We start from the raw sequence: 14,231 nt of genomic DNA, 5'->3' as shown, positions 1-14,231 counted from the left end.
AAGAGCTTGTATACGAGTTAGAGGTAGTTTGGGTAAACTTTTACAGAAGATATTGTAGCAGAAAAAATGAATGAAATATTTTTTATAAGTTAAAAATAATTAATCTTTTTAAATTTTGGAAAATTAAATGGAAGAGCTTTTAAAATATTAGAAACGTCACTTGTTTTTAAATTATGAGAGAAATTTTATTTATTTTTTATAATAATTTTTTTATCTATTTTTTTTAAAAAAATTATCTAAATTAGGCTTTATTGCCATTTTTCGAGGGAAGATCAGAAAAAAAAAATTGTTGCATAGTTTCGTACAATTAAAAATAAGTAAATTACATAATTTTAATGTAATACCACGTAATATTTTGATCATTAACACTCCAAACTTAGTCCTTGATCGTGATCGAGTTGCTGCAGCTCATATGCATATTTCATGCTTTCTTTTATTATAATCTATTATATCCCCTAACAATTACAATTTACAGCATTTCTGATTTTTTTTTTATTATTATCATTTTTGCTGTCGTTTTCATTGTTCTTACTAGATGCTTTGGCTCATTGAATAGATTCCATTCTTTGGCTTTGATGACTGTGCAATTGGTTAATTAGTAGTTTTAACCATGTGGTTAACTACACTTATTGTTAAAGTTGAATCTATTCTCATATTGTTCAGTACAAATGATAAGACAGAAAGCAAAAGGAAGTTCGTAGAGAATATTCCAAATTTTGTTTTATTTTTTTTAATATTCTGAAATGAGATCTGCTATATAAAAGCATCTTCAAATATCTTCCACGTGATAAAAAAAACATCGCAGACTTAATTACCACAAAAACACAAACCCTGTATAGTATAGAGCAAATAGATACATTTGGAATGGGCTAAGTAACTTACTAAAATCCTGAACATACCAGTCACGTATTCAACTTGTGAAATCTTAAAGAACACATGCAACCTTGTGCCTCTTGTAGAAAACTCTGTGGGAACTTGGCGAAGCATATTAAGGACCTACAAATAATGTACAGAGTCTGAAATGGTAAATAAAAAGTTACTAGTTTTCAGGTTTGAGAATATTCAACAATTACTACTATCTAAAGGGCAAGGAAGACATCAATTTGAAGAATTAATGCTTCAGAAAAGAAATGTCCTTAGTGTTTCTTTTGTCATGTGTTCTTCCATCTGGATTTTCTATGAAATCCAAAATACCAATGCGGAATAAGGATAAATACTCCAAAAGGCTAAATTTATGTGATCATTCAAGTGAACGAAGATAGATAGATATTAATCATCTAGCTATCCACAAACCATATCAGGAAAACGCGTCTCAAGTTTTGACATGTATATCTATTGTGTGTTATTACAAGTTTACAACGCATAAATCTGTTTCTTCTATTTTTTGTAAAAGAAAACTATCAATTGTGACTGAATAAATATTGTTCAATTATGACCATTCAAGTCATTACACTGTAAATTATGACTTGATTTATACATATGATCAGGAACTACAAATATTTGAGTTTCAAGTATGATAATAGATACTTACAAAATCAATCGTCTCTCCATCTCTTTAGTCGATCTAAAGAGAGTAAAAGAACTTGCTTTCTATACTGTAGACAGTATATTTTATTTGAACAAAGTACGTAATTTAAAAAAGTCAAACACAATTTAAAGTCAATAGAGGCCAAAAAGAAATTTGCTTTGTTAACTTACCACAGTTGCACTTTCTTAAATTTCAATAGAAGGAGCTCCAATTTCGATGAACATGACATTCAATCGGTGAAGAAATTTAAAATACGCATGCCTGCATGTTCTGTTGAAGAAAATGGCTGCCAAAACTCCCAAAAATCCCACAGCAAATCCAATTCCCAAGCCCATATAGAAGCATGAAAGTAATTGAGATTTGTCATCACCATCATCATCTTCCATGGGTTTTGTACTGTGGGGTTTTTCATCTTGTGGGCATATCTTTGTTAGTGGCGGTCCACAAAGGCCAGGATTGGCTATGTAACTAAGGTTTGTAGAACCAAGTTGGGTCCCTGATGGGATTTTGCCCATAAAATTGTTGAATGAGAGGTTCACGACCCCAACAAAATGCAAATTAGACATGGACTGAGGAATTTCTCCATAGAAATGATTTCTTGAGAGATCAATGGACTCCAAAGGTTTCAAGTTGCCAATCTCTTCTGGTATCCTTCCCATTAGTTGATTATGGGACAAATTCAAGGACTGTAATCCAATAAGCATATATAACTCTAAAGGCACCTTTCCAGATAAATTGTTACTTGAAAGATCTATGACATTCATTAAATTAACATATTCTAGCTCATTTCCTTTTATAAGCATTGTGATAGTACAGGCAATGGCTACTGATAAACTTGGTAAGTAAACGGTAAAGCCGACTTCCCGAGTTGAAGCATAATCAGAAAGCATGGCTGTGATGTTATGTAAGCAATTGGGTATTGGTCCTGCTAATCTATTACTTGAAAAATCCATCACCATTAAAGAATGAAGGTTGCATAGCTGTGTGGGAATATTGCCACTGAATTGATTGGATCTCAATTTAAGTCCTTTAACACTTTGTCCCAACCAGCTTGGTATAACTCCAGAAAGATTATTGTGACCAAGATCAAGTATCCAAAGATTCTGGCAGTTTTTCAGTGAGAAGGGTATGTCTCCAAGAAAATTATTGCTTTCCAGATACAAAAAACGAAGGTTAGACAAGGAACCCATTGAAGGAGGAATCTTGCCTGTTAGGTTGTTGTAACTCAAATCAACATGAACCAATGATTTCCAGCCATTCCAACAATCTGTGAGATTTCCAGATAAATTATTATAACCCATGTCTAAATGCACCAAATTGCTTTTATCTGTCCTGTTGTCACACAAGAGAGGAGAAATGGATCCAGACAAAGAATTATCATACAAACACAAAACAACCACTTCTGATGATATTTGAGGCATGCCACCTCTTAGATTATTGGTCACTAACCAAACAAATTTCGAGTTTAGCAATACATTTGACATTTCCCCGTTGATTGTGTTGTTTACCAAAAAGAAATATTCAAGTTGAGTAGCAAAGTTCCAAAACTTGTCAAGAGGTTCAAATGAAGCACTGGAGTCTGTAATGGATAGAATTTTTAGAGAACTTTGTGTAAACAGCCACGAAGGAAGTTTTTGACTCACATATCCCAAGCTAAGAGTTTGAAGTTGAAAAGGAGGGACCCATTCAGGATCAAAATCAAAGATCAAGGTTGGTGATTTCGCAGAAAAATGCTTTAAATGTGATAAGGAGAGTAAATTTCTTTCAGACAAAATTCCTGTTAAGGAATTATCAGCAAGTAGAAGGTCCTCCAAGTTTACGAGTTTCCAGAGACTTTCTGGAATACTTCCACTTAAGTCATTTTTACTGAGTCTCAATGCAATCAGGGATGATAGATTTCCCAAACTTGAGGGGATTAGACCAGAGAAATAATTTTTAGTAAGATCAAGTTCCTGTAGTTGTTCAAGTTGTCCTACCCAATCTGGAATGGGACCTTTGAGATAATTTTCAGACAAAATCAAGGATTTCATGCTTCTAAGATTTGGCAATGTTTTAGGTAGCTGGCTATGTATATCATTTTGGCTAAGGTCAATATGAGAAATGTCACTACTAAGATTGAATAACCAACTAGGCAACTGATTAGACATAAAATCATTGTTAGCAAGATTCAAAACTTGAAGTGAAGTAAAATTAGCATACTGAAGAGAAGGATAGATGTTTTCAAGTTGACAACCCTTCAAGTGTAATTCTGAAAGTGAAGGGAGCATGGTCACTGATTGAAGCCAATCAATTTCCTTGCGAAGATAAACCCCACCAAGGTTAAGATATTGCAATGAGGAAAGAGGAGAAATCCAATGGAGATTATCAACAAGCAGACCATAATTAAGTGACAAATCAAGATAATGAAGGCTGGTGGAGTTTCCACACTTATGGGAAGATGTACCTCTTGAGAAGTCAGCACATTTCAGGCTACCCTTTGAATTATATTGGATAGTCTTGAAGTCATTGTTGCTTAAATTCAAGAAGGTCAAAAATTCAAGCTCCAACAAAGACATGCTGAATTCACCTGTAAGGCAGTGTGATTTGTCGTCCATCTCTCCAAAAGGAACAACTGTAGAGTGAGTTGTATGACAAGGGAGATTGAGTTCCATAACTCTTCCTGTGTTATTGTTACACTTGATTCCTTTCCACTCACAACAATCTTCATCAGTGACCCATGATGAGAGCATGCCTGAAGGATCTATCACTCCTTGTTTGAAGTGTAAAAGTGTGTTCATGTCCTTCTCATAGCACTGAACCTTCACACTGCACGTAACAAAGTTGAACATGCAGATAGTACATAATACCAAGCAAAGCAAAATGAATTTAATATTGGAGCGAGAAGAAATTTCCATGATCTCACTAGAGGATGGGTTATTATAATTACTATGGAAGGCATTGACATCCTCTACAAATATTTATTTATAAGGTTGGGGTAAGTCTTCCATAAATGTGAACATCTGAAAATTCCAATTCCAATTCCAATTCCAATGGTCTTCGAGCAGACTATGAAGGCACGTTAAGTGGGATTCGAAATCTTACATCACTTTTACATTCCAACGCCATCCGTTCTCACTTCATTAATTTTCCCGTAAATTGAAATTCTCAAAATAAGTTTGTTTTAAAGTGAGCAAAATAGAATGTGTTTATTTTTTAATTTTAGTAGGTTAATTAAGACCTAAGATTAATATATACTTAAAATCAAATTTAAAATAAGTTTGTTTTAATTTTTCAGACACGACTCATTTTAAAAATGTTATTCAAAGTGGGGATATGCTATTTAATTATACTGATTGATTGGGTTCTATTAATGTAGAAGAAGGTTTGAAGGATGTGAACAAGGTTAGGCAAGGTTGGATGCACGACAATATGTTACAGTATTTCATGAAAACCAAAGAAGGGCGAGGAGGATTGAGTCCTATGTTAATGATCTTTAAGATCTTTTCTATTGTATTAATTGCACATTGATACCTTTATAGGATGCAGTAATTGCACTCTATGTTTGTGACAAATATATCATCGATTTTGATAATTTTAATTTTTAGGGTTAATTTTAAATACTTAAAATTGATTATTTTTAAAGAAAAATAAGATATTTATTACATTTTTCTATTTTCAATGAGAGAAATATTTAATATTTACGATGAATAAATATAAAAAGGTAAAAATATAAAATTTTCTTAATAAAAATATATTAAACACTCTCAAAAGTCTTTAAAAAGATTTTATGAAAAAGACAGACGAGAATAATTGTCTTTCCACCAATTCAACGGCAACAAGTTTCAGTATTTCAGAATTTTTGTCTAATGTACTTAGTAAAGTTCTAATTAAGTTATTATTTGTGCGGCTGTAAGTTTCAGACTTAATGTCAAATGGATCATTCAAGGTAGAACGTTAAATAATAACAAAATAAAGTTTACTTTCGATGAATATTAAGTTATCATGTCTGGCCATCATAATTAACTCTGTCATGATGAGGCAAGTTTTTCTAATTAATTGAGTTACCATCAAGATTTTATTTTATTATATAAAACTATATTTTAAAAATAAAACTTCTAAAATAAAAGAATAAGTCATATAAATAAATTATGTAAAACAACTAGTATTTTAAGATTGTGTATTAAAATTTAAATCTGTTGAATTTTATCATGATGAAAATCGTATAGTTTGAGATTGATCAAATTTGAGCTAAGACATTTGGAAAGAAAAATAAAAATGATATACTTGACATAAGAAAAATCATGTGACGTATGAAAGGGAAAGTAGATGGAGAAAAATGCGAATGTCAAGAGTAAGAACTTCAAACTTATGTATAGGCATTGAATAAAATTATCTAATCAATTCTCTAGCACTCAACATTTATGCTTTATAATTTTCTAACATTCGATAAGGATAAGATAATTAAATACAATAGGTGTATAAAATTATTTAAGACGAACTCTATCATATCTAATGACAACCAAACTATAAATTAGAATAGGATAAAATAATTGATTATATTCTCTCTTTCATTCTACCAACCAAATTAATGGACCTAAAAATATTAAAACTCAAGAAATATATAAATAGAATTTTCATAACATCATTTATATTTGTGTAATACTTTTGCATACGACTTAAATACTAAGCTTCATAGTTTTAGAAAATCTGAATGTTATTAGTTTAAGATGAATATTTAATAATATTGAAGGGTGAAAGGGAGTATTTACTTTATCAAGCTATTTGCTACGCTCAGTCAGTCAAAGAGAGCCCTGTGCATATTGAAACCTTCGATTATTAGCGTGTTGAGATAGACCTTGAAAACACATTTGCAAAGGTCCAATGTTACGGCGAAGAGTAACAACATCAAAATAAGTAAAAGATATATGAGGGGAAGAAAACCATAATCTCACCACAAAAAAGAAGGGTCTTAAGATTTGATGTGAAAGAATCACCCACCAGAGTTTATGTTGACAAAATGGTTCTATGCTTCAAGTATATGACAAAAGAAAAACAAGGTGGATATTTCATCAGAATTCTCTTATAATTCTTAGTTCATTGAATGAGGAAATTTTTGTGTGTATCTTTTAATTAATTTCAAACTCATTTATATGCATGCAGAGCTAATTGATTACAAGGGTGGAAAGAGGAAATCAGAGAAACCTTTGATTTTGGACATACATAAAATCAAAACCATTTCGTCATTCTACTAATATTCACGTAATACCCACATCATCAATATATGACGATTGCGTGAACATGTTGGAAACTAATGAATCAACCCTCAGATTTTCACACCATATATTCCAGCACAAATTTGGAACACTGTTGTATGTAACAGCAGGTAACATTTTGATCGTATCACACACTTTGAATGGACATTAGATTTTGTAGGTTCATTAAGAGTGTATTTCGTAACACAAGTTTGTAGCATATTTAGAAATTTGTTTATCAAATCAAAGTTATTATTTGGTGAATGCAAAATAAATTGAACTTATGATTTTTAAAGCTACTTAAAATAACTTTTTATATCTTCTAAAAGTTAGTTTTGATAATTTACTTCTTATTTTTATTCTTAATTTTTAAACAATTTATATTCACATAGTCAACATTTTTTTAAAGTTATTTAACATATTTTAGTTAACTATACAACAAGTTTTATTAAATATTTCTAATTCAACAAGTTAGCGACACACAAGCTTTGGGTTGCTTTCACAACTACAAGCTCATAAGAGCATTTAGCTAGTTACCAAACAGAGCCTAGGATGTAGGAGAAATATTAAATCAGCTTATATTTTCGAATGTAAGAGGTGCCTATATTTTTCAATTTGTAATTTCATATTTTCCGAGTTTAATTCACTATTTGAATGTAAAATTTCACAAAGCCATGAATTGTTTGAATTTTTGTTTATTTAAGCATGTGTTATGATTATTTATAAACAAATACATTTTACTTTTTTATCATATATTTAATTTTATTTTTATTGGACAAATCTTAATTTCTTCAAGCTTGGACCTCTAGCAACCATTTTATGTTATCTTATTTATAAACTTTTTAATTTCTTACTAACCTACCATGGAACTTTTTACTATCCAACATTGATTACTAAATTGCTGTAAACATTATTTATGATACTTAAATTTTTATATGAACAAAAAGGTTTTAGGTAAAAAAATAATAATATTATCAGAACAAATTTCATCTTCTCTTAAATAGAATAATAAGAACAGAAATAGTAATTAAGTTGAATCTATTGTCATATTATGCGGTGAAGTGAAAAAAAACAGAAAGCAAAAGTTACAAAGAATGAATATTCCAACTTTTATTTTTTTTGTAATATTCTGAAATAAGATCCGATATAGAAGCATCTTCAAATACCTCCATCGTAATCTATATAAAGAAACATTGCAACCTATGCAGAAAATAGATACATTTGGAATGGGTTAAGTAACTTATTAAAATCCTGAATACCAAAAAAGTCATGTTTTTAACCTATGAATCTTAACACATGCAACCTTGGGCCACTTGTGGAAACCCGTGTGTGAAGTTAGCGAAGCAAATCAAGGACCTGCCAATTATATGTACACAAAAGTTTGCAAGGGTAAATAACGAGTTACTAGTTTTCAAGTTTGAGTGTATTCAACAATTACCATCTAATTAAAGCACAAGGAAGACTTCAATTTGAGGACTTAGTGTTTGACAAAAGAAGTGTCATTGGTGCTTATGTTTCTTTTCTTCCAACTGGTTTCTATATGAAGTCCAAAATACTATTGCCAAATAACTGTTTTCTTTGCTTAAAAGCTTTGATAAGGATCAATACTCCAAAATGATAAATTTATGTGATTCAAGTGAATAAAATAATTTACTCAATAAAATAGGTTAAAGGTTGTTATGGTGAGGCTACAAAAATATATACATGCTAATCATCTAGCCATCCAAACCCATTTAATGACCAGGAAAACAGGTCACATTACAAAAATATATACATGTTAATCATCTAGCCTTCCAGAAAAATATATATGTATTGTGTCCTATTGCAACGCATTCTTAATCTGTTTCTTTTATTTTTTGTAAAAAATTACCAATTTTGACAGAATAAAATTATCTTCAATTATGACCATTCAAGTCATTAATTGTAAACTATGACCTGATTTATGTATATGATCAGGAAGCACAGACATTTGAATTTTTAGTGTGATATTAAATACTTATACAAAAAAATTTCATCTGTCCATCGCAAAAAATCATTGCAACAGCTTTCACAAATAGAAGTGTATATGTGTAATTAGGTAAAAGACAGATTATTTGATCTAAACAGAGTTAAAAACACTTTCTTTCTATGCAATAGACAGTATATTTTATTTAAACAAAATATATATATATAGAAAAATCAAACTCAATTTGAAGCTCAATAAAGGAAAAGAAAGAGTGATTTGTTTTACTTACCATAGTAGCAATTTCTTAGATTTCAATAGGAGTTCTGCTTTCGGATGACCATGACATACAATCGGTGAAGAAATCTGAAATAAGCATGCCTACATGTCTTGTTAAAGAAAATGGCACCCAAAACACCCAAAAATCCAAAAGCATATCCAATTCCCATACCCATATAGAAGTATGAATACACATGAGATTGATCATCATCTTCTGCAATGGATTTTGTATCATGAGATTTTTTATCTTGTGGGCAAATCTTGGAAAGCGGAGGTCCACAGAGGCCCAGATTGCCTATATAGCTAAGATTTGTAGAACCAAGTTGGGTCCCTAATGGAATTTCGCCAATGAAATTGTTGAATGAGAGGTTCAAGACACCAACAAAATGCAAATTAGACATGGACCGAGGAATTTCTCCTGAGAAATGATTGTTTGAGAGATCAATGGATTCCAACTGTTTCAAGTTTCCAATCTGTTCTGGTATTGATCCCACCAATTGATTATGGGATAAATTCAATGATTGCAATCCAGTGAGCATATACATCTCCATAGGCACACTACCAGACAAATTGTTGCTTGAAAGATCAATGAGATTCATCAAATTAAAATACTCTAATTCATTGCCTTTTATAAGCATCGTAATACTAAAAAAGAAGAAACGTGGTGCACCTGCTATATAAATGATAATGCCAAACTTACTTGAAGCCTCATCAGAAAACATGGCTGTGAAGTTATGCAAGCAATTGGGTATTGGTCCTGATAAATTGTTACTTGCAAAATCCATTACCATTAGAGAATGAAGTTGACATAACTGCGTGGGAATATTGCCACTGAATTGATTGGATCTCAGTTTAAGACCTTTCATACTCTGACCCATCCAGCTTGGTATAGCTCCAGAAAGATTGTTGTGACCCACATCAAGGATTGAAAGTTTTTGGCAACCTTTCAGTGCCAAAGGCACCTCTCCAAATAACTTATTGCTTTCTAGATACAATGCAAAAAGGTCAGACAAGGATCCCATTGAGCGAGGAATCTTGCCTGTCAGGTTGTTGTAACTCACATCAATATGAACCAACAAATTCCAAGCATTCCAACAATCTGTGAGTTCTCCTGATAAATGATTATAACCCAAGTCCAAGTACATTAAGTTATTTTTTTCTGTCATGTTGTTGCACAGGAGAGGAGAGATAGGTCCAGACAAAGAATGGTTATATAAACACAAAATGACCACATTTGGTGATATTTGAGGCAAGCCACCACTCAAATTATTGGAAACTAGCCAGACAGTTGTTGAGTTTAGAAACACGTTTGACATGTCCCCATTGATAGTATTGTTTTCCAAAAACAAATATTCAAGTTGAGTAGAAAAGTTCCAAAACTTGTCAAGAGGTTCAAATGAAGCACTTGAGTGTTTAATAGTCAGAAATGTGAGAGAGCTCTGTGTAAATAGCCATGAAGGAAGTTTTCCACTCACATAGTACAATTCAATCCGTTGAAGTTGAAAAGGAGGAACCCATTCAGGATCAAAATCAAAGATCAAGGCAGGTGAACCTATGTAAAGGAACTTTAAATTTGAAAGAGAGACAAAATTTCTTTCAGACACAATCCCTGTCAAGGAATTATGATTGACTTCAATTTGCTCCAAGTTGGAGAGTTGCCCTAGGCTTTCTGGAATATTTCCATTCAATTCATTTGAATTAAGAATCAATGCAAGCAAGGATGATATATTTCCCAAATTTGATGGGATTGGACCAGAAAAAAAATTTACAGAAAGATCAAGTACCAGTAGTTGTTCAAGTTGTCCTACCCAATCTGGAATGGGACCTTTGAGATAATTTTCAGACAAAATCAAGACTTTAATGCTTCTAAAATTTGGCAATGTTTTGGGTAATTGGCTATGTATCTGATTTTGGCTAAGGTCAATATAAGAAATGTCACTACTAAGATTGAATAACCAACTAGGCAACTGATTAGACATAAAATCATTGTTAGCAAGATTCAAAACTTGAAGTGAAGTAAAATTAGCATACTGAAGAGATGGATAGAGGTTTCCAAGTTGACAATTCTCCAAGTGTAACTTTTGAAGTGAAGGGAGCATGGTCACTGATTGAAGCCAATCAATTTCCTTGTGAAGATAAACACCATTAAGGTTAAGATATTGCAATGAGGAAAGATGGGAAAACCAATGGAGATTATCAACACGAATATCATAATTATATGAAAAGTCAAGATAATGAAGGTTGGTGGAGTTTCCACAGATATGGGAAGATGTACCTCTTGACAAATCATCACATTTCTTGCTACCCTTTGAATTATATTGGATAGTCTTGAAGTCATTGTTACTCAAATTCAAGTAGCTCAAAAATTCAAGTTCCAACAAAGACAAGCTGAGTTCACCTGTTAAGCAGTGTGATTTGTCATCAATCTCTCCATAAACAACAACTGTAGGGTGATTAGTAGGACAAGGGAGATTGAGGTCTGTGACTCTGCCTGTGATGTTGTCACACTTGACTCCTTTCCACTCACAACAATCTAGTTTTGGAAACCATGAAGATAGCAAACCGGAAGGATCAACGACTCCTTGTTTGAAGTGTAGGAGTGTGTTCATGTCCTTCTCATTGCACTGAACTTTCAAACTGCACGTAACAAAGTTGAACATGCATATACAACATAGTAAGCAAAGCAAAACGAATTTAACATTGGAAGGAAAAGTATCCATGATCTCAGAAGAAGATGGGTTATTACTATGGAAGGCATTTGCATCCTCCACAAATATTTATATGGTTGGAGTAAGCCTTCCATAAATGGAAACATCACGAAAATTCCAATTCCAATTCCAATGGTCTTCGAGGAGGATAAGGGCAAATGCCACTGTCGCATTCCAATTTCCATATATGGAAAAAAAAAACTCTTAAAATAAGTTTTCTTTAGAAAAAAAAAACTTAATTTATTTATATTTAAAAAAAAAATGAAAACGGGGTAGATGCTACTTAATTTCACTGACTGACTGGGATAATTGCACAAGTACATATGACAGTAATTTATGAAAAATTATTTTTTTAATTTATGTTCAAAAGTACTTATGTGTAATAATTTTTTATAAAAAGATATAAATTATTAAAAAATTTAATAAATTAATAATATTAAATATTACAATTTTTAATAAAAATTATAATTGATTTATGAATATCAAAGGGATGGAGGAACTGAGTTCTGTGCTATAGATGTTGATGATCCTTTCCATTGTATTAATTGAACATTGATATATTTTATAGGATGTAGTGACTGCACTTGGTAGTTGGTATGTAGATTAGGAGCATGTTTTTATTCAACAAATGTATCATTGATTTTCTTGATTATTATCTCTTCCACAAGTTTTCTATTATGCAGCATTTGGGACCCAAAGTAGGGATGCAGTTGCATTGGTGTTTTTTGCAACAAGTTGCAGAGGTCATTGATGAATGCAAACAATGGGCCATCTAGTTTCCGTGTGCTTACTTTTTGAAAGATTTTGATTCAAGTGTGGATGGAAACGTTGAATACTCGAGCAAAGGAAAGCGCACCGCAAGATCCAGAAGGCCTAGTGGAAATTTTTTAATTTATTTTCAAATTCCAAAGCATTGCTGATTCATTCCTTTATTATTAAATTTTTTTAACGACTTTACCAAAAAAACTGTATTTAAAAATATATAACAAAAAATAATTTATATGTAATAAATTTTTATTAAAAACAATAAAATAACTTAAATATGTTTTTTTTTTCTCTACAAAGTATTATCCGAGACTTATCATCAACTCTTTTATATTAAGTTATGAGGTGAATAATAGACATCACTTATTAATATTACATTACCTCTGCATCATCATTATTTTTTAAATTTTAATTATTAAAAACTAATGTTTACAAATAAACGAATATAATTACTGAACAAAAAAGAATTTTGGGTATGGGTTATATTCACTTAAACTTTAATTGAATTATAGAACTGCCTTTCCAAGTTAACGAGAATAAGTTTCAGAATTGTGTAAGTCAAGGTCTAGTTCAAATTTTGTGTGGAGGGCTCTTATTTCCACAACTTGTTGATGGTGGTATTATTAAATTGTTTCTTTTTAAAGTTATCACATGTTGAAAAATTATATTAAAGTATTAAATTTTTAAAGTTTAATAAAAGTATTATATTTAAATTTTTATTATTTACATATTATAAATATGGTTATTAAATAAAAATTTATGTTAGCTTAAATTTTAAAATTGAATTTAAATATTTAAAAATAGATATATTTATTATATTAAAACCATAAATATATAATAAATAATTTTTAATGAAATCTTACTATTAATAATAGTTTAAAATCATATGAGCATTTTTCTAAATAAAAAAAATGTTTACGTTCTTGTGTCCATGAATAATTGAGCTACCATGATGGCCTACAATAATTGACTCAGCTTGCTGAAGCAATCGTTTTCCTACTGTGCTTTTGAATAGTTGCCTATGAAAAAATTTAGAATTATTAGGCCTAAGTAGCAGCCCATGTGGCTGTTACTGGACTGGACCAGGGAATAAAACTGAAATTTCTCCAATATAATTAATAAAAAATAAACTTAAGCTTCGATTATATTTATGTTAAATATAAAAATATTTCAATTAATTAATATAAAATAATGAATATAGTTAATTTTATTAATGATATTAAATTTATCATAAGTTATATAATTTTTTCAAAATTACTTTAAAAATTATTAAAATCTACTGCTTTATGATCTTTTTGTTTAATTAATTATTTTTTCTTCAGTGAGGATATTTTTATAATAAAACTCAATTGATCCAATAAATAATTTACAGGTTATAAATAAATAAACTACAACAAATTTCCCAAAAGAACTTTATATTTAAGAACAGAGGTAATACAAGATGCATATTTTATTCTTTATGGCGTATAATATTTCAGAATGTTGCAAATGCAAATACAAAAGGTTTATTGGATCCATTGCAGACAATAGTCTTTGAAGTTTCTTCTGTAGCATTATTGATTTAGTTGTCATTTATATAAAGCTTTCATTAGAAAATTTAGCGGTTCTTCACAAAGTGATTCAGCCCTCATTAAGGACTGCCATGATGTTACTCATCCAGCATATGCTATTATTTGTGACATAAAGCCAGAGATTGGCATGTTGTGCTTTCCCAAGGGTTCAGAGATTGGAGTTGTACTAGATTAATGCAGTATTTTCTTAGGTTTTGAATTAAAATG

The 14,231-nt window shown here is 30.8% G+C and overlaps 1 protein-coding gene across 1 annotated transcript; it reads right to left on the bottom strand.

Annotated features, from left to right (window-relative positions):
* Positions 1-1,713: 1,713 nt before the first annotated feature.
* On the bottom strand, positions 1,714-11,709 carry LOC113871797 (receptor-like protein EIX2). Its single transcript, XM_027508901.1, has 3 exons — positions 11,544-11,709; positions 9,053-11,423; positions 1,714-4,333 (listed from the first exon to the last, which is right to left on the bottom strand). The coding sequence occupies exons 1-3, from the start codon at positions 11,698-11,700 to the stop codon at positions 1,714-1,716; spliced, it is 5,148 nt and encodes a 1,715-aa protein (XP_027364702.1). The 5' UTR covers positions 11,701-11,709.
* Positions 11,710-14,231: the final 2,522 nt, after the last annotated feature.

The sequence above is a fragment of the Abrus precatorius genome, unplaced genomic scaffold, assembly GCF_003935025.1.
Source record: "Abrus precatorius isolate BTA unplaced genomic scaffold, Abrus_2018 Scaffold7, whole genome shotgun sequence".
In the NCBI taxonomy this organism is placed as follows: Eukaryota; Viridiplantae; Streptophyta; class Magnoliopsida; order Fabales; family Fabaceae; genus Abrus; species Abrus precatorius.
The sequence above is the reverse complement of the archived record's forward strand: the minus strand, read 5'-3'. Positions and strand labels throughout refer to the sequence as shown.

Coding starts and splice junctions, on each gene's coding strand:
- LOC113871797 (XM_027508901.1), bottom strand. CDS start 11,700: ATGGATACTTTTCCTTCCAATGTTAAATTCGTTTTGCTTTGCTTACTA. Junction 11,424..11,543: donor AGGAGTCGTTGATCCTTCCG/GTTTGCTATCTT, acceptor ATCACCCTACAG/TTGTTGTTTATGGAGAGATT. Junction 4,334..9,052: donor TTCAGATTTCTTCACCGATT/GTATGTCATGGT, acceptor TGTTACGTGCAG/TGTGAAGGTTCAGTGCTATG.